Source organism: Aquila chrysaetos, chromosome 1 (genome assembly GCF_900496995.4).
Source record: "Aquila chrysaetos chrysaetos chromosome 1, bAquChr1.4, whole genome shotgun sequence".
Taxonomy (NCBI): domain Eukaryota; kingdom Metazoa; phylum Chordata; class Aves; order Accipitriformes; family Accipitridae; genus Aquila; species Aquila chrysaetos.
This window is the reverse complement of record NC_044004.1, coordinates 7,625,748-7,646,142: the sequence shown is the minus strand read 5'-3', so window position 1 is coordinate 7,646,142 and position 20,395 is coordinate 7,625,748. Positions and strand designations below refer to the sequence as shown.

Sequence of the window (20,395 nt, the reverse complement as noted above, 5' to 3'; positions counted from 1 at the left end):
ATATGCATCAGCACTGCTCACTTCAGCTCAGAATTACCGTGTCCTTTTAGAAATACAGAATATTCAACCTATATTACAACTATTCACCTTAACAACGCTCCAAGGGCCAAATCAGCCAAGGTGTTTAGGTACCTGGAAATCATATGCAGTATCCCCAGTAAGAAGTATGTTATAGTACGATTGCAAAGGCATGAGTGAGTTATAAAAAAAAAAACCAAACAAAACAAAAAAAACACACAGCAGAGATGATGTGAATGATGCTTGTATTTATTTTTTTTCCCAGAATCCCTGAGGACAGGAATAGAAAAATTCCAGCAGAAATGTCACACAGTTTAGCAACTAACATGTTTGAATAGCTGGTGAGCTCAGAGACTTCAAATTTGTAAACTGCTTTAAGTAAAGTAAAGCACAAAGAGGTGTGATGTATCTAAGAAGTAGATTGATTTATTCTGAACTTAAAAGGATTTCTATCTAATGAAGGTATGCTGGATCTTTGGAGATAGGTGCCTTTTTAAAAATTTTCCTCTAGCAGAGCTACAGATAAACCCAGGAAAAGAAGAAAGCTCCCTGAATCCTCTAAATTATGTCTGACCAGGTCTACTGAGAATGCTTAATGTGGCAAAATTCAAGACCTGTTCTGTGTATATATGCTGAATTGCCCTTGTAGAGAAATCATTTGATTAAATGAGGCAATCATTAACACGGGACGGGAAGCACGGGTTTCTCAAACACTGGATGAGGGGAAGATGCATGCTGGTAAGAGGTCAGGCTAGCATAAAGGCAGTGCTACAGTGAATGGGTGTTTAACACATTCTCCTATGAAGAATCTATGGTCTTTCTTACTTCAAGGCAGAAAGAGGAACAAAAAAATTCATATCCAACTGGGTATATTCCCCACCTGACACAAAAAGTTACTGCAACAAGACCAGAAAAAAAGAAAAGTAGAAGAGCTCTAAAAAAGGTTATCACTAACCTGGTCCAAAGTCCATGCACCTGTGTCTGAGTTAGCCATCTCCAAGTCACTTGCTGGGAAACCTTAATTCTGCAAATTCTCCTTCTGCATGAAAGAGGCACTCTAGAAAAAACACCTTTTTGTATGCATGTGTGTTTTTAATAAAGAAAGGGGGGGAGCATATAGATCACACAATAGGATCAGGTGGATTGGACACTCAGGTCCAGATAGGAAGTTTCAGCTGATAATTCTAGAAGTGATGTGACTGAGTCATAATGGAGCATTACTTGCTAAGCACACTCTTTTCTCACAGATTTCTACAAATTCCCTTTCCAATCTTGGTCTTTGGGCTTTTTTTTTTTATTATTTTACTAAAGGCCCAAAATGGGAACTCCATGGGGTAAAGTGCACCTACTGTTTGCTGGAAATTTTCTAGTGCTGACATCTCACATCCACAGCAAAGAAGGGTTAAGTGCCACTGCACAATATAAATGCCCACTGTTTTTACAAGGAGAGAAAACATGTCTTATGAATGAACACCTTCAGTCTGTGCAGGCTCAAGAATCTCTGGAATAGTGGCACGATGACCTCTGCGGCTCTCTTGAATGTTAATCTCCAAGATCAAACAGTTTCATTTAGACTGTTCTGCGATCCCAGCATCCAATGATCTACCTTACATTCAAATATGCAGGGTTGTGGTGGTGTTGGTTTTGTTTTGGGGTTTTTTTTGTGTGTGTCTTTATCCTTGATAAGAAATAACATCAGTTTAGCAGTTGATTCAACTGACCTAGTGATGAACTTGGTTTGTCCTTGTCTACATTTTCACCTGAAGCCTTCACTACTAAGTTAGCTAGCCTGATAGTAGAAGTGGTTTTTCTTTCCAGTGCAGCAGATGATAGCTTTTGAAATTCTGGCTCTTTATTATTTTATTTCTGGTAGTTTAGAAGTACATCTTCTAAATACCTGTGTTGAAGAGGAAATTGTCCTCCAAACTGCAGAGCTCTCGCAAAATAAACTATCAAGATTCAGCATTAATTGCCTTCTAAGCAGTACTTGTGCAAGTCAAAAGGTATTTGGCAGAACTGTAAATTAGCTTTTGACTGAGGTGGTCAGAATCTACACTGAGGAGTTTAAATTTTCTCCTTTTTTAAAGTCTTATAGTCTCTTGATGCACGAGGAAAGACCTCCAACAGGTGAGTGACTAAGCACTCTCAGGCTTGATCCCGATGTAATTTTAACCGATTCAAGCCAGGCAGTTCAGTAGTGCAGTATGACACTTGAATGATTTTTAAAACCTCATACTTTCGCTTTGTACTGGAGCTTTTTAGCATCAGTTAAACTACAGCACATTCTGAGTATCTCTCCAAACTTTCACAGCATGCTGTCCAGATACAGTTCTGAAAGATACTGGGATACCATCTTGGGAAGACAAGCAGCAGACCAGGATGACCTTTGTCATTTCAGCTTCTCCACTAGTGCCACAGCTATCAAGTTTGAATTCATTCCTGGATTTCAGTTTGCTGAAATCAAACTCTACTCCATTCATTACCTGTAGGCATCAGTTGATTTGGATTTTTTTTTAGCGTGTACACAAAAAGTCTTTAGAGGTACTGCAGGAATCACTGTGCTGCTTGATGTGGTACACCTTCTAGAGTTGTAGGCTGAGCAAATACTCTGTGTGTTGCTATCTCTGGTAGAAATCTAAGTGTTTCTAAGGCATCTTTTTTCTGAAGGCATGAAAGTGGAGGCAAATTACAACACACATGTTGGCAAAGGAGGTATAAATTACAAGAGTCCCTTAGGAAGGAAAAAAAACCCCAAACTTGAACATATTACCCAGATTATGTACAAGTCATAAAACATGCTCTATTTCATCTACAGTTCAAATAATTATCAACTTGTTAAATGCATTTCATTCTATACCACCATATCTTTGCCAAAATTAATATTCATTATCAAATAAGTTAAAGTTGAAAACAAATTAAAAAATTACCCCAGTAAAAATGCACCTAGCACAGTATTTTAGTGTAAATATGAAGATCTGTGATAAAGGTTTTGTGCAGTTGCACTCTTGTACTAAAATGAAGGGTAAAGAAGATCAACAATTTAATTCAGTGCATAGTTAAACTGGTTGGCAAACTTCTCGTGCTTTCTTTGGTCCACTCGGTTCATTGCTTTCACCACCCGTTTCATAGCACCTCTGAAAGAGAAACAAAAAAATAATAAAAACAATTATGTTGATTCTACACAATCTCAGAGAATGTTTATGAATGCTGGGGACAAAAAAATGAACTATGATTAATCACTACCAGGCTTCTGAACACTGCACTGATGAGGCTGAACAAATTTGTCTTGTTAACCAAATTAGCTGCAGCAATACAAATAGTTTAATTCAGCAATGATTTTATTAACAGGAATAAACAAATTAAAGTCCTTCAGTTTAATGGCTGTGCATTCCACCCTCTTAGCATTATTTCTGACAGTCACACATAGCAAGTTTGATTTTCAAAAGCACCTAACTGCTCTCGGGGGAAAAAAATAACTAAAAGTATCTAACAGGATCTAAAAAAACTAACACTCAGAAACCCTTATGAAATCTGACTTGCAGAATCTAGAAAGTTTTTGTGAGGGAAGGGCTTGCTGTTTGGTTTATGTAACTATAACTCATTTAGCTACTTTCCTTTCACAGGTTACTAAAAACCCATTTCATCAGCTGTGGGCAGAGTAAGACTCTTTTGCTCACACCAGCAGCATTCCCATTCCTGAGCAGCAACTATTTAATCCACAAGGACAACACTACTTTAGGAAGACACTAGAGATTGTCATGTATCTCTGTGCAGAGAGGTAAATTACTGCTGCAGAACAGCTAAGTACTTAGAGTTTAGCACAGGTGGGACAGTATGTCCAATACCTTATTCTTACATAAAGTGGAATGGGATCTGTGCTACCTCATGATGGGCAAGCATTTTAGCCGACCCCTCTGCAGTGCCTGCTGTGCTTGAAGAAGGCTCTAGAGTGTTCTTTAGATTCAAAAAGGAAATAAAGGAATGAACTTGGGAGCTCTTAAGCTTTCTGGTGCTCCTCAATCTGGTGAGGGTTTGCCCCCATGTTGCTGCTTTTTATTTGCTGCCATTGTTTCCCCCCAGTAAAGACGGTACCCAGAGATTTCTCTTCTTTTGGGAGTGACTGCTCTGCTTTCGAATGGGTGAATGAAGACACCTGCATTTTTTTCCCTCCACAGACTTTTGAGTGAAGATCACACAGCCGAGATTTTGAGGGTGAGGAAAATGATGACTAGACAGCATGAATAGGAACTGGAGATTCTCATAAAAGGCATACTATATAACCTTTAACTGGTAAGGCAGATGAATGCGTTCGTGATTCCAGAGGGGTAAGAAAGCAGAAAAGAGGCAGTAGCAGAAGTCAAGAGAATGCTCTGTTGCACACATCTGCACCCACAGAAACTTACGGTAGCTGTTGTGCACAGCTGAGTGCCTCTTGCCTAGGTAATTTTGTTCTTTGCTGGATTCTAGCGTTCCCATTTTTATTGGTTACTGCAGGTACCTCTAGCACAAAAGGTCAGAAAACCTGAGGCTGGTATTTGCAGGTGTGCTCAGATGTCACCCTGCCTCTGTTTACGAAGAAGGAAGTTATCTCCTACCACATCTCTGTAAAGACCTGGATGCTCTGCCAACCTGGGAGGTATACCAGCTAAGGGCTTGGTTTGAGGGACTATGTCCCATTTAAGAACATGGCGCTGATTGATGTCTCCTTTGATTTCTACATCAGAAATGCAGTTGGGAAGCTCCATCACGCAAAGCAGATGGTTTCAAGTCTAGTGCTGTTACACGCTATGTTGTCACTGTCTGCCTTTATCACTGCTGAAGATGCTGCAGGCTGTGCAGTAAAATGAAGGCAAGACATCCACCTGGTAGTGTGCACCAGCCTTTTTCAGGATCAAGCCCTACACACTATTCCAGCTCTGCTCCTGTGGTTATCTCTGAGAGGCAAGTTGACTTCTGTTTTAGCTAACTGCTCTCTGTAACAGCTTCATTTCAAAAGCCATTTTGAAACATCTGAAAACAGAGGATACTTCTTAATAACGCTTCTAAATGGTGGGGTTAGAGATTTTCTCAGCAGCAACTGTAATGAAAACCAACATTCGAAAAAACACCTTGGAAGAGGTATACTTTTAACAAAATTCTGCCAATAAAGTTACCAGAGTAAGGAAAATGTGGTCATGGTTTTGCACTTCAAATATTGCCTAATTGGTAGGAGAAAAGTGAGCCTTTAGCAGTGCAGAGTGGCCTTGACACTTTCACGTCATGTAGGTTTTACATTAGCACCACTGGATTGTGCGATACTGTAAATGAAATGAGATCCCACTTTGATGATCTGTGTGCAATTTCACTTAACTTTATTGGCAGACTAGAGCCTGGGTTTATCACCTATACGTTTCAAGTAATTTGGGGTTGTTACAAGGAGCCAAGGTTATCATCTTGCTTAGTGCTGCAAAGCATGAAACCTATTAAAACATGACAGGTTTGATTCCCTATGCCTGGCACTAACACACACTCAAAATCATTAGCACAAACCACAGTAAACCAAAAACAGCTTTTTAAATTTATTTTGTTAAAGCTGATATGAAATTCTGACCATTAGAACTGTATGTCTTTGACTTCTAACTAAGATCAGGTGACATGAGAATTTCACAGAAAACGTGTTAGTTCTGTAACTAAAAGCAATGTGGATTTGGCTTTGTTATTGTAACAATTACATCAGAAAAGGGAAAATAGAGTTTAAACAAATATTGTGCTTTGGATGCTGTTCAACTCATCCAGTATGCTTAGAGAATAACCCACCATTAATGATTTTTATAATAATAATTTTGCTTTTTTGATTTGACAACTTTATACTTTTCACTCTCCTTGACTACTTCATTTTGACATGTGAAACTTTAAATATCTGCAGCTACTTCCCATTTGATAAAGACCAGAGCATGGCTAGGCAAATTTATGTTGCAGCCACATCTAGCAGAGACTAGATATCAGAAATGGCATAACAGAGTGGACATGTGGAGCTACTATACGTTCTAAAACCCATTTGGCTTGGTGGGTTGGTAGGCTCCCACTTCCATCTGAGCTAGCATGCCTGCTTTAAAAGTTAACTCATATATGTCTACATAAGTCACAGACACACCTTTGTTCGACATGTCTAAATGCCAATGCCATCCAAACAGTTTCTTCTCGAGCTAAAAGTAGGCCAAGAGCTACTGTTTGCACATGTGCTGAGAGGAAAGGGAGACATATAGAAACAGCACCATCACGGGAAGAATACTGTGTCCACATGCCTCTGGTACAGGGAATAATCATCTTCAAACTCTTACACTGAAAAGAGACCTGCAGCAGGTTCCAGTCCTTGACATTTACAAAAGACAGCAGGGGTTAAGTGAACAAGGACCGTAACACAAGGATCCAAATGTTTTTCTTAGCCAATTGAATGCATTCTCAGTAAAGGAGGAGAAAAATGCAATGGCAGTGTATCACTGAATAATTACACAGGAAGGGATCACTGTGTGTACATACTGGATTGGAAGGCACTGCATCAGGCCCAGCTAGCAATTTAGTATAGGCAAGAGTGAGAGAAAGTACAAAGGAAGCCCAGGCAGCAGTCAAAAGTTTGGGAAGGTCTCTGAGCATACACCAGAGGCTCAAGGGCAACTGTCAAGACAGTGTTACATGCCAAAAGCCAAGGGTCTGACAGATCCTTTTATTAATTCAAGTTCTGCTCAGGATAGCCCATCTCAGGCTTTCAAAAGGAAAAACTTCATTTTCACTCCATCTACAGTACTACAGTGTGTCTGATGCTGTAAGCTGTGTCACTCTGGACACATCACCTTCTTTCCAGATCCGGTACTATTTGTATGCATAAAGCAGCATCCATGTGATTAATAAATGATCATCCAGAGAAGCCACTACAGCAATTAAAGGATGAAAAAAAAAAAAAAATTGAGAAGGATGGAAAAAAAATCTTTCATAGGGAAATTTTGTAAATCAGCTGAAAATTACTCTCAAAGAAATAACTTTGGTCATCAGTACCTTCTACTCTTTACCCTCCAGAGATATGGAAGGTATTTGTGCTCTGCAGTTAGTGAAGGAAGTTGTTTAGTAAGTGCATGTTAATGTAGAAACAGAAAGTACCACTGAAACAAAGGGAAACAGCAATTTCACAGGCTTTAGAGAACATAAGCGTCTTACTTATTGAAGACTTTCTTCTCAAGCCGGGAACGAGAAGTGTTAGCCTGCTGCTTCAGGTCTGTCAGATTTGGATATTTTTTCTTCTTCCCTTTCTTTTTCCCTCCTTTTCCATTATTTTTAGAGGAACCAAGATCCACTCCTGTAGCTGCTTCAACTTCTCTCATGAATTCTGGGTCTCGCCACTCTGTGTAAAAGAAAAAAGCATGCACTTTGAAACTCCAAACCCAGGTAGAATTTGCAGTCTCCTAAGGTACAGGTTCTTGACACCACTAGGCAAGGGCAGACTCACTGTGCTGTAAGTTGCAAACACAAAGGAAGGGGAGGATAAAGCAGTTAGCCAAAATGACAGATCTTGATGAAAAAGCCCTGCCAGTCTGGGGTTAGTACCTATTATTAGCTGCTGTAGACAAAACTGTTCTGTAGGAAGACTTAAGTCAAGTTTTCGCAGTGGCACAGTAGCAAAATTCCAAGGAAACTATTCCATGTAGGAAAGATGACATAAACACAGTGATTATTATTTAGAAATTGAACAAAATGCCAACAACGTAGCTGAGGAACTTATTTCCCAAAATAAATTCTCAACAAGCTTAAAAAGAACCCCCCCAAAATGGAATATGTCAACTTTTGAACAGAGTAGGGGTGACGACATTGTAACTTTTCTGCATCAAAGAATCATATTTGCTTCAAAACATGAAGTGGTATCTGACACCTAAACAGCATTCTTGAATTAGACAACATGACCCTGTTGCCATGAGCCCAATTTTGCATCTGAAAAAGACACTACCTTTTAAGTATCCCACAATTCCTCAGTTTAATTATCTAAATCAATTTTATTCTCTTGACAGTAGCACAAGACTTAATTTATCTCATCAAAAGCTTGTTTTACAGTTTTATCAAAATCTTAATGCTTCAGAATCCAACCATACACTATAAATGAAATCTGTTCATAGATGCCACCACAAGAAAAAGCATGAACAATTTAGACCGTAAACTCTTTGAGGAAGCCGTGGTCTTTCACCTTTAGCATAGAGTCTTGCATATCAGAACAAGGTCACATAGTACAAAGTAGAAAGTAAAAATGTGGCTAGAGGATGGAGACCTTCAAGGGGAAATTTAGAAAAATGGCATTGCATTAGAAAGACTTTGAGCATACGGGTTGGAGAAAAATGTAGCAAGCACTACTTCAGAGCAACATGGTCCAAACTCAGCATAAATGCCAGAATCCTGTATTTTAACAACCAGTAATTGCCGGTCATTTGTCATATAGTTTCCCATATGTCAGTCTGCCTTTCTTGCCTACAGAAATTGTAACACCAAATGTCTACTACCCTTATTTAACATCTATGTAGACAGAGAAAAATAAACAGTCTTAAACGACTATAACAATTTCACTTATACACCAAGATGGTTACTGAGTGTGACAAATATTGGTAACAACATTTCAGGAAAGTCAGAGGCAATGTCCTCAACTTAAGAACACAGTGCTCAGGAATACGAGAGCAATTTTCCAAGGAAAGGTTAGATCTATCCTACTATGATACGTGAAAGCAAGGACTGATTAAAATCCAACACACCAAAAAGCATGAGGAAAAAAATGAAGCTGTGCAAGAACTGAGCAGGAGAAGCATAGAGAGAGAAAACAGAACACATATACTTGATAGATCATAAGACCTCACAGACTTTTTTTTTTTTTTTTTTTTTTTTGAAGTGAAGGAATACAGAACAGCACAATTCAGATACAGGAACGATTAATCCAAGATTAAGGAAAACTGTCTAAACAGTTTATCTCCCAGTAATAAGAAGGCGTCACAGTTTAGGAACCCAGTGAATGGAGCAATTGTTTAAACACAAGGAAAAAATGCCGGCATCCAGTAGAGATGAAATGAGCATTTGAGTAAAATGAAGGAGCAATTTAAAAGCCTTTGAGAAAAATCAATAGAATGCCAGGGAAGAGCAGCCTTTTTGAGCATTGATGGGCCCCTAAAGCTCTTCATACATTGTTACTGAGTTTAGCAGCAGGGAAAAGAAAATTACACAGTTTGCAAGGGTAGGCGGGAATCAATACTGTAGTTAGTAAAGAGATGCTATTTCACATCTGACTGGCCAGCGGCCTGCCTTCACCAGCCTGTCCTGATACCTGTTTGTTAACAAGTCACTAAGGGCTGAAAAACCAGATACTCTTCAGGGTTGACACAAAAAATAGGCACTTAATTTGCTCCTGTGTGCGAACTATTGGAAAAGGATGAACACTGCAGATTAGCAGGTCAGCGTAATCCCACCTGATTCATTGTTTCAGGACTGACGAGCCCAAAGCACCATTTTGTGGACATAAGCTAGAGTTTAAAATTGTACACTAAGTTAAAAAATGCTCCATAATAACAATGACAGTGTTGTCAAAACATAGTCATTATCACACAAACCTCCCCTTCAATCACACAAGGATGAAAATAAACCTACTATCCAATAGGAAAAAGATGTAGGAAGAATTTTGGTGCAATTTAACCATGCAACTGATCCCCAAATTTTAATGTTTTTTCAAAATTTTTCAAACAGTCACCATTAGCAAATGATGTTGTCAATTGGAAAACCAAAGTACTTACTGTACAGAGTGGGTTCCCACTTGTATGTTTTCCATAGCAGTGCTGCTTAGACTTGCTTCAAGTCCTTTGTAAAAAAAAAACCAAACAAACCCCACTGCAAACCAACCAAATGCCTACCCCAAACCACAAGCCCAAAATGAACAAACAAAAGACCATTTTAAAAGGTTGATGAAAATATTATAAAAGAAATATAAAAATAGTGAGTCACAGAAAAAAAGAAAGAACAAAAAGCAGCAGATAGAAGTATTTAGTGACATCTGGTATACGTATGGCTTTAGAAACCTGTAAGGCTTTGTCCAATAAATTAAGTGCCATAGCTTGTTCAGTATCTCCCCAGACAGACGGGATGGACCTTTGTATGACATCTCAGCTTAACAACGGCTCTCAATAATGCAATGCAGCAATGTCAAAACTGGTTTGGGACTAACATACACATCCTTGTGGGCCAGAGGTGAGAAGCCTCTAACAACACCAAGCTGACACTGTAATAAAAATAAATATTATGTCTAGCCTCAAGCAATGGCAATTTCACAGGGGGTGAAAAAAAAAAAAAAATCAATATTTTTTCAGTGCAAGTGTTTTATATACCAGAGTATTAGTTTCTAGTTTGAAACTAGTCCCTCAAGAACACCTGCTAGTTTAATTTGCTAGTTTTAGTTTGTCATAACTAAGTTGGGAACTGTCCTTTTTAGCACAACATCCACACCCCTGCCCTGGTTTCACTGTGACAGTCCAGCTGTGCCCATGCTGTTGGCTGGATGCCAGTTTAGAGCACTTCACTCCACCTGGACAAGGATGGAAACTGCCTACAAACATAGCACTTCTCGACACCTGCAAATACCAGAAGGTGTTCAGTAACTGCTGCATTTGTGTGGTGCTGGTAATCGCCAAGCAGTGTCACTCAAAGATAGCCAAATCAGTACTAAAGGAAACTGGGTTGGTTGGTCAATGGTATGTTTAAATGCACATTCATCTGACATAGACCTTTTTGGACAACAGATCAACAACTGTTCGTTATGCTCTGAAGGGGTTTCATGGAAGGTTTAGTAGCCTCGTTAACAATATATATGACTGTGAAACTGGTGAAATACTGAGTCAGAGCTTACAAAGAGAACTAACTCCTTAAAGGGAGTATGCTACAAGTTATCAAAATGATAAAGCCTATGGGTAAGTTTAATTAGAAAGCAGAATACTCACCTAGAATAAATAACTTAAACCAGAGAAAACTAAGACCTTCTGGAGGAAGGCAGATTAAATAAAAGCTTTGAAAAGCTTTGAAAACAAATCTGTCCCCTCTAATTATACACTATGTCTTTGCTGGATAGACCCCTCTCTCCCATCTTCCTTTGCAGTCCATCAACTTCCAGTAGCTTCCTGGTTGCAGTCACCCCAGCACTCTATGAACATCTACCTTCTGTCCATCACTAATGAGGTTTAGTTGCATTATTGCAAAAAAGTCTTTTATTTGCCTCTGTATTCATTGCTTGCTGCCTTTCTCATTGCCTGCATTCCTTACCTGGCAGTCCAGAGCTTTATCCTGGCTAAAAATGCCCAAATAATCTTGCGGAAGGATGAGCCTTCCCTCCACGCTTGAAAGCAGTGGCCAGGATGCAAGGAGAAGGCTATTAGTTTTGTTGCCCATCCCCATTGTTTAAAAACAAAAAACCAGAGTATTGCACAGTAACATGTAAACAACTAAATAGCACAGGTCTGCTTGTTCCCTTCCTCAAGCCTATCACAAACACCACACTTATTAGAACATCCAGACTAGTTATAATGCCAATAAAGTAAAGCCCAAGGTGAGGGCTTCCCTAGTTCAGAGTATTTTCTAGCGATGCTGCACAGATGCACAGCACAACAAGGCCAAGGATTCGCTTTCTAAAACACAAGTAGTAAGTGAGTAGATATAGGAAATATAGAATATGATAGATATGAATAGATATAGGAAAAACAAGTTCCTGCATCGTGACAAGAAATCCCCACTCTGTCAATATTCGCAGTAACACAGTGATACTAATAATATCATCATTACATTACATAAATCACAACTGCTAGGGACAAGCAAGATTAGATGACTTCTTTTCAGAAGCATGGGAACTGTTACTGTCAAGCATTTCCCAGGAAAGAGGTTTAATTGTCCTTAATAAACATGTTCCTTAAGATAAAGGCTATAATTCGTCTGTCTGAGAAGTGTTAGGAACATTGTGATAACTATTGGAAATAAAGAACAAAGGCAATGTTAACCTTATTCTGTGTACACATGCATCCATACCTACCACATAAGCAAGAATCACTGCAAATGATCTGCAAATTAAAATCAATGGGAATTTAATGAGAGGATGTGGTTAGGAGCAAAACAGAAATATGGTCGAGCCCTGTAGATCTCAACCTGTGCCTTTAGCAACAGAAGAATCGGCTCTCTTCCTCCATAAAGCCTGTCACATTTGCTGTCCAACTGCATACTGACATTGTTGCCCACCTTGTATCTACACTGTATCTAGATAGAGATATAATATATACAATATAGAGATACAATTGAGATACAATAGACTGTAGCTGCAATATGTGAAATATATAGATACAATATATACAATTATTGTATGGATTGTAAATACATTGTAGATATTGTAAATATTGTATACTATATATATACACAATAAAGATATCACACTTACATTTGAAGCTTATCTCCCACCTCTGTCTAGTTTTTTTGTTTTTTTTTTAAATGCCATGCAGACACAAACCTGGCTGAGCTGCTTGCTTCTCAAACCGCATCTTTTCTTCTCTGGCTCTGTCCTCCGCATTAACGGGAATCCCAGATTCATCCCGAGGAATTATCTTACCGTGGAAAGGGCACTTCAGAAAGAAAGACGAAAAAAACATCTCAAAACTTCTGAATGAAAAGAAAATGCTTACATGTTATTCAACATAGCTTAAAGCCAGACACTGGAATCAAGCAACGAAACTCTACACTTGATTCCCAGTCCCCCTTAGAAAGCACCAGGATCCCATAAACATCATGTGTTTAATATATTCAGAATCTCAAAGAAATAAGCTCTTTCTGGTAAGAATGTCCAATTTCAAGATGCCAGGTTGCACATCCTGTCAAGTCTGGAACAAGGGCACCAATGCTGTGTCATATGTTGTTTATACTATATCCCTATCCTGTAACAATCCCATTTAAAGTATTTTAGTGCATTCAGATCCTTCAATCTCAAATAATACAGGAAGAACAGGGATATTACAACAGAGTATTTAAGCAAAGTATTTCTGCTCAATAGGGCTCATAATTGAAGGCTGTGTAGGATTTAGCTTTCATAAAACCTAATTTGTAAATAAAATCTCTTTGCTCCTCAAACACCCAAGTTTCTAAAAACAGTTAATATCAAATATGCCTCTGAATGAGGAAAACTTTTCAGCAATCAACTAACTGTCTCTGCTTTACTGCCAGGTATTCATATATCACAGTAACAAATAAAATATAAATACCTATGATGAATGCCAAAGATATTTGAGAGTTCCTTAAATGTTTACAGCTTCCTTACCAAAAAGATGCTTCCCATATGAAGCACATATTAACAGCAAACTTCTCCAGACACAATTTTCTTCCAGTCCCTTGAGCTATATTTACAATGTGAAATACACTTTTATGGACATGTTTTAATGAGATCTTCTCCGTATAGCACATATCCTGGGTGTTATGTAACTTGGTGCCCACCTTAATCCGATCTTGTCTTTCACACAGACTTCCATCAGGCATTGGTGCTCGACATTTATGTTTCACTGGTTCAAATTTGCCAGCAAATGTTATGTATCTAGTTTTTAACATTTCAGTTATTTCTTTATTTTCCACCTCTTCCTCTACTTCACTGGGTGCCCAAAATCGATGCTCAGAAGTAAATCTGGGAAAACAACGAATGAAAATTATACACAGACAAAGTTGTAAGAAAGCACATAAAGATGCCAATATCATCCTGTGGTAAACTTACATGTAAAGGAAGGGAAAATTTACTAGTGAATTGGAAAAACCTAGGAATCTACCATTCTTTCTTATGACTCCTGTATTATGAAGATGTTTTTAAAATATCACCAAAGCCTGTCTAGTATTGATTTCTTGTTTAACCTGCTAACCCATTACAAGTCTTAGCTCTAGTTCATGATCTGACATTCAGAGTCAGTTATCCAATAGCCAGTTCCAGTGAGTAACTTTGTAATTCTGTAGTTAATGTTCTTCATAACAAAATACTTCTATGATTAAACACAGAAGATAAATCGGGGAGGAAACAGTTTGATCTTAACTTTTCTGATCTTATTCCTGGTAGCTGTACTCCTGTAGCAGCAGAGAAGCAGGAGCTGAAATCAGAGTATGTTGCAATATACTGAGACCAAGGAAGAGAGCAAACAATTAGCTGAACCTTAGAGAGATTCCTTCTTCCACGTTCTCCTATACAGTGTGCATAAGTCTGAGAAACTTATGGTGTGTTCCTCTAGGAAATTAAGCTAATCCATTGAAAATCTATTTTAAAATCAGAGATCTTACTTATATTTACAGACACATATAGGCAAATATACAAGAAAGATTAGTACCATGTCAGTGCACATGGGGAGTGGGAGAGAAGGGGAGCAAGGACCCTTGGGTGATGTAGTACTTTCAAATTTTCTCAACAATATTCATATAGTTTCATTTTAGCCAGCCTAGGCTGCCAATAGTCTATAATGAGGAACAGGCAACCCCAGAGAGTAATTACCTCACTCATTTTAGATGCTAATCTTAGGATGCAATGAATATCCCTCTGATGGTAAGTGTTTCTTTCTCCTAATCATGAAAAGAAATTAGGGTGACCAGCTTAAGCTTAGGTATCCAACTTCAAGACATCTGAAGTTAAACAACAACAATCCTATCCCAAATTTAAGGAAATACAAAGTTAACAAGAAAAAATACAGCTAACTAAGCAAAAAAAATTCCAGCCTGCATGTCTGCTGCTTATTACAAGCAAAATGGAGATATCTAGATGACAGATGTCTTGATAAGGACTTAAAATTCATAAAGGACACTTCACAATCCCTTTCTTCCACATAGCTCTTCCACCCAATCAGTCCCAGACTGATTTGAGAGGATTTTCTCTATCCATATCCAATTCCTCTCACTCATTAATATCCTTGGATGTCATTCCTACTTCTGAGACTTTGCCTTCTGTAGACTGCAGAGCCATATATACGTGAACACTGGCTTCACTAATCACAATGATCTCAATTCAGCAAAGCACATAAGCCAATACTTAAAGAATTACTTTAGTGGGCCTGAAGAGTTTTGATTAATTTTATCTAAGTAAGTTTTCAGCAGATGATGAGGAAAAAAAAAAAAGGAAGAAATTATCTGCCCTTAGCAACCTACAACATATATAGCTGCTGGTTTCACCACAATCGTTGACCATTTAAAACTACGTAAAGAGATTAGAACTAGGTTAAAAAAGGGATTAAGCAATTTTGAAGCCATTCTATGATTTGCCAAATCATCAGAAAAACATTCAACAAGTTAAATCCTTGTTAAAGAGATTCATGCTATCCAATAATTTCTTCATCGAATATACCTCACTAGTGCCAGAAAAATTCTAACCTGTCATAAAGTACAAATAAGTTTCTTCTGGTAAATTAGGGGATAAAAGCAAAAGAGTTAGAGTGGAGGCTAGTTCAACATTAAACATAGTACTATGTCTCCACAATTTTTGGTTTAAAAAAAAAAAAAAAAAAAAAAAAGAGTTTTCAATCACACGATTTTGCAAACTATAGCCTAAACAAAAAAGCTCTAAGAATCTTTATAATATACCAATATGACTTTAGTCAAACCTTTGAATGGTACAGTATTTTAGCTTCAGAAATTATGTGGCAAGATTATACAACAGTCAGTAAATAAAAGAATGAAATAAATTTCTTATTTGCTTAGTTTTAATACAATCGTGAAAACAAGACTGACTGCTAGCTCTGTGTTACTAACCTTGCAGACACAAGGAGGGGAAAGCATTCCTAAGAAGACACCATACAGGATGTCTATGTGCGAGGTAGCCTTATAGAATGTCTTAGTAAAATTCTAGCATCCTTTGGTGGTCTGAACTCCCCTCCCCCTCTAAATTATCAAATTACAGTTACATGAGAATGAAGAAGCATTTAACAGTTGTGCACGCCAACCCTTCCAATTAGGACAAAGTTCTATTTAGTATTTTTTCCACTCCCCCCGCTCCCCCACCCCCAAATCTGCATCCAACAAATCTCAAGGAAACTAAAATTATGTTTTATTCTATGTATCATTGATCAGTATTTGGGAACTGGACTTAAAATAGCCTGATTCCTACACAGATATTCATAAATATTATTGTTTACTACAAGCATATACCTTATTTTCTCCCAGCATGAATTACAAGCAGGTAAGAAAAGAACAAAGCAGTGCTAATTCCCAAAGTTTTCTGATTTCCTGCTGTTGTAATTTAAGCAACATTTAAAAAAGGCAGAGATCCTTGTTTGAAAAAAATGATGCATGTGACAAGTAAAACCTTTTTGTAAGAGAGATCAGAAGGGGAACACCCCACTCACACTCACAGAAGGAGTGTTACTGATTTAGACAAATAACAGAGGCTTTAGTGGAAATTACATAGCTATACATTAGGAGGAATAAAAGATAACTAATGGTTAACTGAAATCTAAAAGAAAGTCCAGGTCCTGGAGAAATGTCACACTCTTTAAAAAAATTTATATCAATTTCATTCCTCAGATGATGGGAAGCTTATAAAAAACTTAAATAAATATAAATTCTAAAACCAGTATGATGGATACAGAGATCCCGGAGCAAGCACCCAATGAGCTAATTCAAATACCCTAATCACAGTCATTAAAAATGTTGCACCAGCTAATTTACTCTGAACCTAAGAGTAAGCTAATTTAATTCAAGGAGGAGCGTAAATGAGTTTGAAAGGCCCATGCTATCCAAAATAGTTGGTTAAGCTGGGATAGCAGTATCTACACAGTACAGCACTGTGCAGTATACCCCCCTTCCTCCTCCCCCCCAAAAAAACCAAAGTACTACTACTACAGCTTTATAAACTCATTTTAAGAGTTCTTAAACTAGCTTAATGAGTTGTGTGAGTGAAGGCAGAAGTAGGGAAAATGGGTTGGCCCAAACTTTTCATGAAGCCCACAGTTACTGTCACCTTCTAGAGAAGGTGATGGTTCACCATTTACCAGCTAAACAAAACTTCTTTAGAAAATTGTCTTCCCAGTAGCTACATTCTCACTATCAAAATCTTAATTTATTGTAAATGCTGTAATTAAGTGTAGTGTTAAATAGGTGAAGAAGAAAGGTTTTTTCACTTCAGATTTTAAAAATTCAAATTCCATACACATTCCATATGTGTTGTCTGGTTTTGGGGTTTGATTATTTTTCCTAGGCATCTTACAGAGGCAGTATGTGTGCATATAGAAAAGTTAAAGGAGTTGGCCAATGACTACCTTAATTTTTCAATAAATATATTTTATACCCGGGGTCAATGGTATTGTGTGTGCAGAGTTGCTTAAATTATCTTTAGTTAGACTGGCATACCTGTAGTTATAGACTGTAAGGTTCAGAAGTGTGCCCTCTATTTTATTGGAAAGCATAAAAATAAAACAGTACAGCACAAGGCAGGCAGGCAGTGAAATATGCTTCTGATTTCACTTATGACTTGAATAACTCATTTGCAATGTAAAATAAAGCCTTACTACCTTTTTGGCATTATCACAGACAAATCCTTCTTAAAGCCCTGCTGAAAATCTTAACCATTTTATAGGCTTTGAAGAACTTACACCACATGAGACAGAACCCAAAGCTTGAAGTGACTGTTAAAGCACTATTATATATCAAATTTCACTGGCTTTCAGTGATTTAAAAGATATTCAGCATTTTATGCAATCAGGTACAGGGGCAAAGCTTTCCTCTTGTTTCTTTCTGCAAACACTGTCTTAATAATGTGATTATGGGTTGGGGTTTTTTGGTTTGTTTTGCTAAGAAAACAAGCTAAGTTAAAGTAATACTGCTCAGAATATAAGAGTTTGATTTGCAACCCAGCCAGTCAATGATTTTTGCCTTTTTCAAGCCAGGTATGGTACACACTGATACTAAAGTTCTGGTGGACTTAAATGAAATTTATACATAGCAGGAGGGTGGACTTTGCATCCCAACTTTCATATAAAAATACTAGTGCTAAAAAGGGGTTTTAAAAACTGACTGCTAGAAACAAGTTCCAATATATATCTACCATCTTTTCCCCCCAGCATGGCTAAAGCTTTCCCTAAGTCAGCAATGCTTCATGTCCAAGAAACACAAAACCTTCCCAGACAAGAATGGAAAGTAAAAGATCCAAATTCAAATCCTGTAACTGCCACCTATTTCTTGTGTGACTGAACAATCATATCAATTTCCCCAGTTACCACTCTGTAAAGTCAGGAAAAATACCCCGACACCTCCCTAGCCTTTCTCCTGCCTTGCCTGCTATTTATTTAGACTGTAAAGTCTCCAGCAGAGGGAACATCTATCATGCACTTGCATAGCACTTTGCATAATGAGATACCAATTTAAATCGGAGTAAGTGATGTCATACTGCCAATAATACACAAACATGAAAAGAGCAGAAAAAAATGTGCTTTGAAGCATCAAAGGATATTTAATTAGTACCACACCTTCTGAAAACAAATAACATTTAAAGGTAGAATTTCTGACTTTGTTTATGGGTCCTACAACACAAGGGAAAGAAGAAAAGTAATTATCAAAAGAAATAGCAGTTACCCCACTGCATGACCTCTGAGTACAAGTAAATCTATATATTTGTTTAATTAGTCTTAAAAGAAAAAGAGCATTACTTGAGAATCTTCCCAGCACTTGGCTGATCCTGTCCCCAGTAGTGAAGATCTAATCCAAAAGGCATGAGGGGAGCTTTAGCTCTTTCTTCTTCTAGTTTTCTTCTCTTACTGTCAGGCTCTTCCAAGGCTGCTGGCTCAGTAGTTGCACAGTCACTGGAGAAAATTGATGAAAAGTCAATATGGAACAGCAATGATCACAACAACTTTTTCTCTTTTTTCATTAGATTTTCACACCAATGCTAATATTGTCTTAGATCTAGGACTACAACTACCTTTACGGGATTGTGCCTTTTTTTTTTTTTTTTTTTCCAAAAAAAAAAAAAAAGGATACAGACCGTAATACTACACACTCTAAGTACAGCACATTGCACCATGAAGCTTAACTGCACATTCACCTAAAGCTAGATAAAATGTATTATACCATGGGTGTAGAAGCCTAGAGATCTAATGGGGGCAGTAGTGGATCACACGTGCTGTACTCTAACAGGAGCTACTGATGTGGTAAACCATTTTTAGGAAGATCTTGCTTCTGTAAAGTCATGCTCATGTTTGCATGGCAGTCACACAGATTGCAAAGTCTTTGTTTTTGTTGACAAAATTCCATCTTGCTGATTTAAAATACTCATTGTGCAACACTGCTACAGTATTCATTAGTCCTCAAAAACCACAGTAGTACTACAGAGACCTTGGTTATTCACTGATAGAGCTACAAATTGTCTAAGTCACCTTACTGTAACCTCAACTTTTTAAAGATTAAAAATAAAAACGTATGCCTGAATACTCCAGTGTTCTAATGAAGCAAACCCCTTTCTTTTTCTGACATTACATTCCAGTTTGCTAGGTTTGGGGGGCTTTGTGGCCAATGCAGAAGTCTCTTTTCAGGAACATGCCACTAAGTAGATTACTCCAGTCTTTTCCACAAATCACTGATAAATGCTAGACAAGGCTGGAGTTTCACCAAGCTTTGAATGGGATTGACAACAAATACCTCTCTGGAATCAGTATAACACATCTCCAGGCAGCACTGACAGCATAAGTCACTAGAAACCAAGAGATGGTTGAAACTACTTGCTAATTCAGTATTAGGATATGTTCTGTTTAGTTGCAACCCAAGAATTACCCTAACAAATGGGCATGGGTTTTTTTGTTAGGAGAGAAGGGAACACTTTATATTTTCATACAGGCCATTTGCACCAAATAAAACCTAAACCAAGTGAGTACTAAAAGGTTTCTTAAGATCCTGGTGCAGTCACTAACAAAATCTCAAATATTAAGCAGTGAATGTACATCTCAGTAAAAGAATTGTAACTTCGAAATGCAACCAAGACAGTCTTAACAGTTTATCTAATTCATGAGTGCTTTTCTGTGTGCTTTCATTACTAATAAATACAAGTAAGAGCAAGAGGTTTCTACAAGAACTAAAACAAAGATAACCTGGCATGTGGCGGTGGTAACTTTGGTAGCTTGTCTCTAATAAGTTTCAGTGTGGCAGCTGCACAGGTTGGATCAAGTTCGTCTTCATTCCCTTTCAGCTGGGTGCGGGAGCTCAGCGGAGCTGTCCCCATTGATGTCTTCCCCACTGGTGCTTTTGGAGGTGACTGCGGCTCTAGCCCTGCAAAAAACCTCAATGTTTAGGAGTGGTTCACTTCTCCCACCCTCAACACTTCACAGCGGGGCCAAACAGCTCAGGACACTGATTA

The 20,395-nt window shown here is 38.0% G+C and overlaps 1 protein-coding gene across 2 annotated transcripts in view; it reads right to left on the bottom strand.

The window, feature by feature from the left end:
* Window positions 1–246: 246 nt before the first annotated feature.
* UVSSA (UV stimulated scaffold protein A) overlaps window positions 247–20,395 on the bottom strand; it is a 58,921-nt gene continuing 38,772 nt past the window's right edge. Inside the window, exons 8-14 of one of the 2 annotated variants that reach the window (XR_003923037.2) lie at window positions 20,130–20,307; window positions 18,696–18,848; window positions 13,528–13,711; window positions 12,554–12,665; window positions 9,810–9,873; window positions 7,210–7,393; window positions 247–3,152 (exon numbers count right to left, since the gene is read on the bottom strand). Coding sequence is in view for 1 of the 2 variants with exons in the window: in XM_030011944.2 (XP_029867804.1) it covers window positions 3,059–3,152; window positions 7,210–7,393; window positions 12,554–12,665; window positions 13,528–13,711; window positions 18,696–18,848; window positions 20,130–20,307 (905 nt within the window). In the remaining variant the exon portion in view is untranslated. The remainder of the gene's footprint in view (window positions 3,153–7,209; window positions 7,394–9,809; window positions 9,874–12,553; window positions 12,666–13,527; window positions 13,712–18,695; window positions 18,849–20,129; window positions 20,308–20,395) is intronic. The other variant, XM_030011944.2, reaches the window with a different exon arrangement.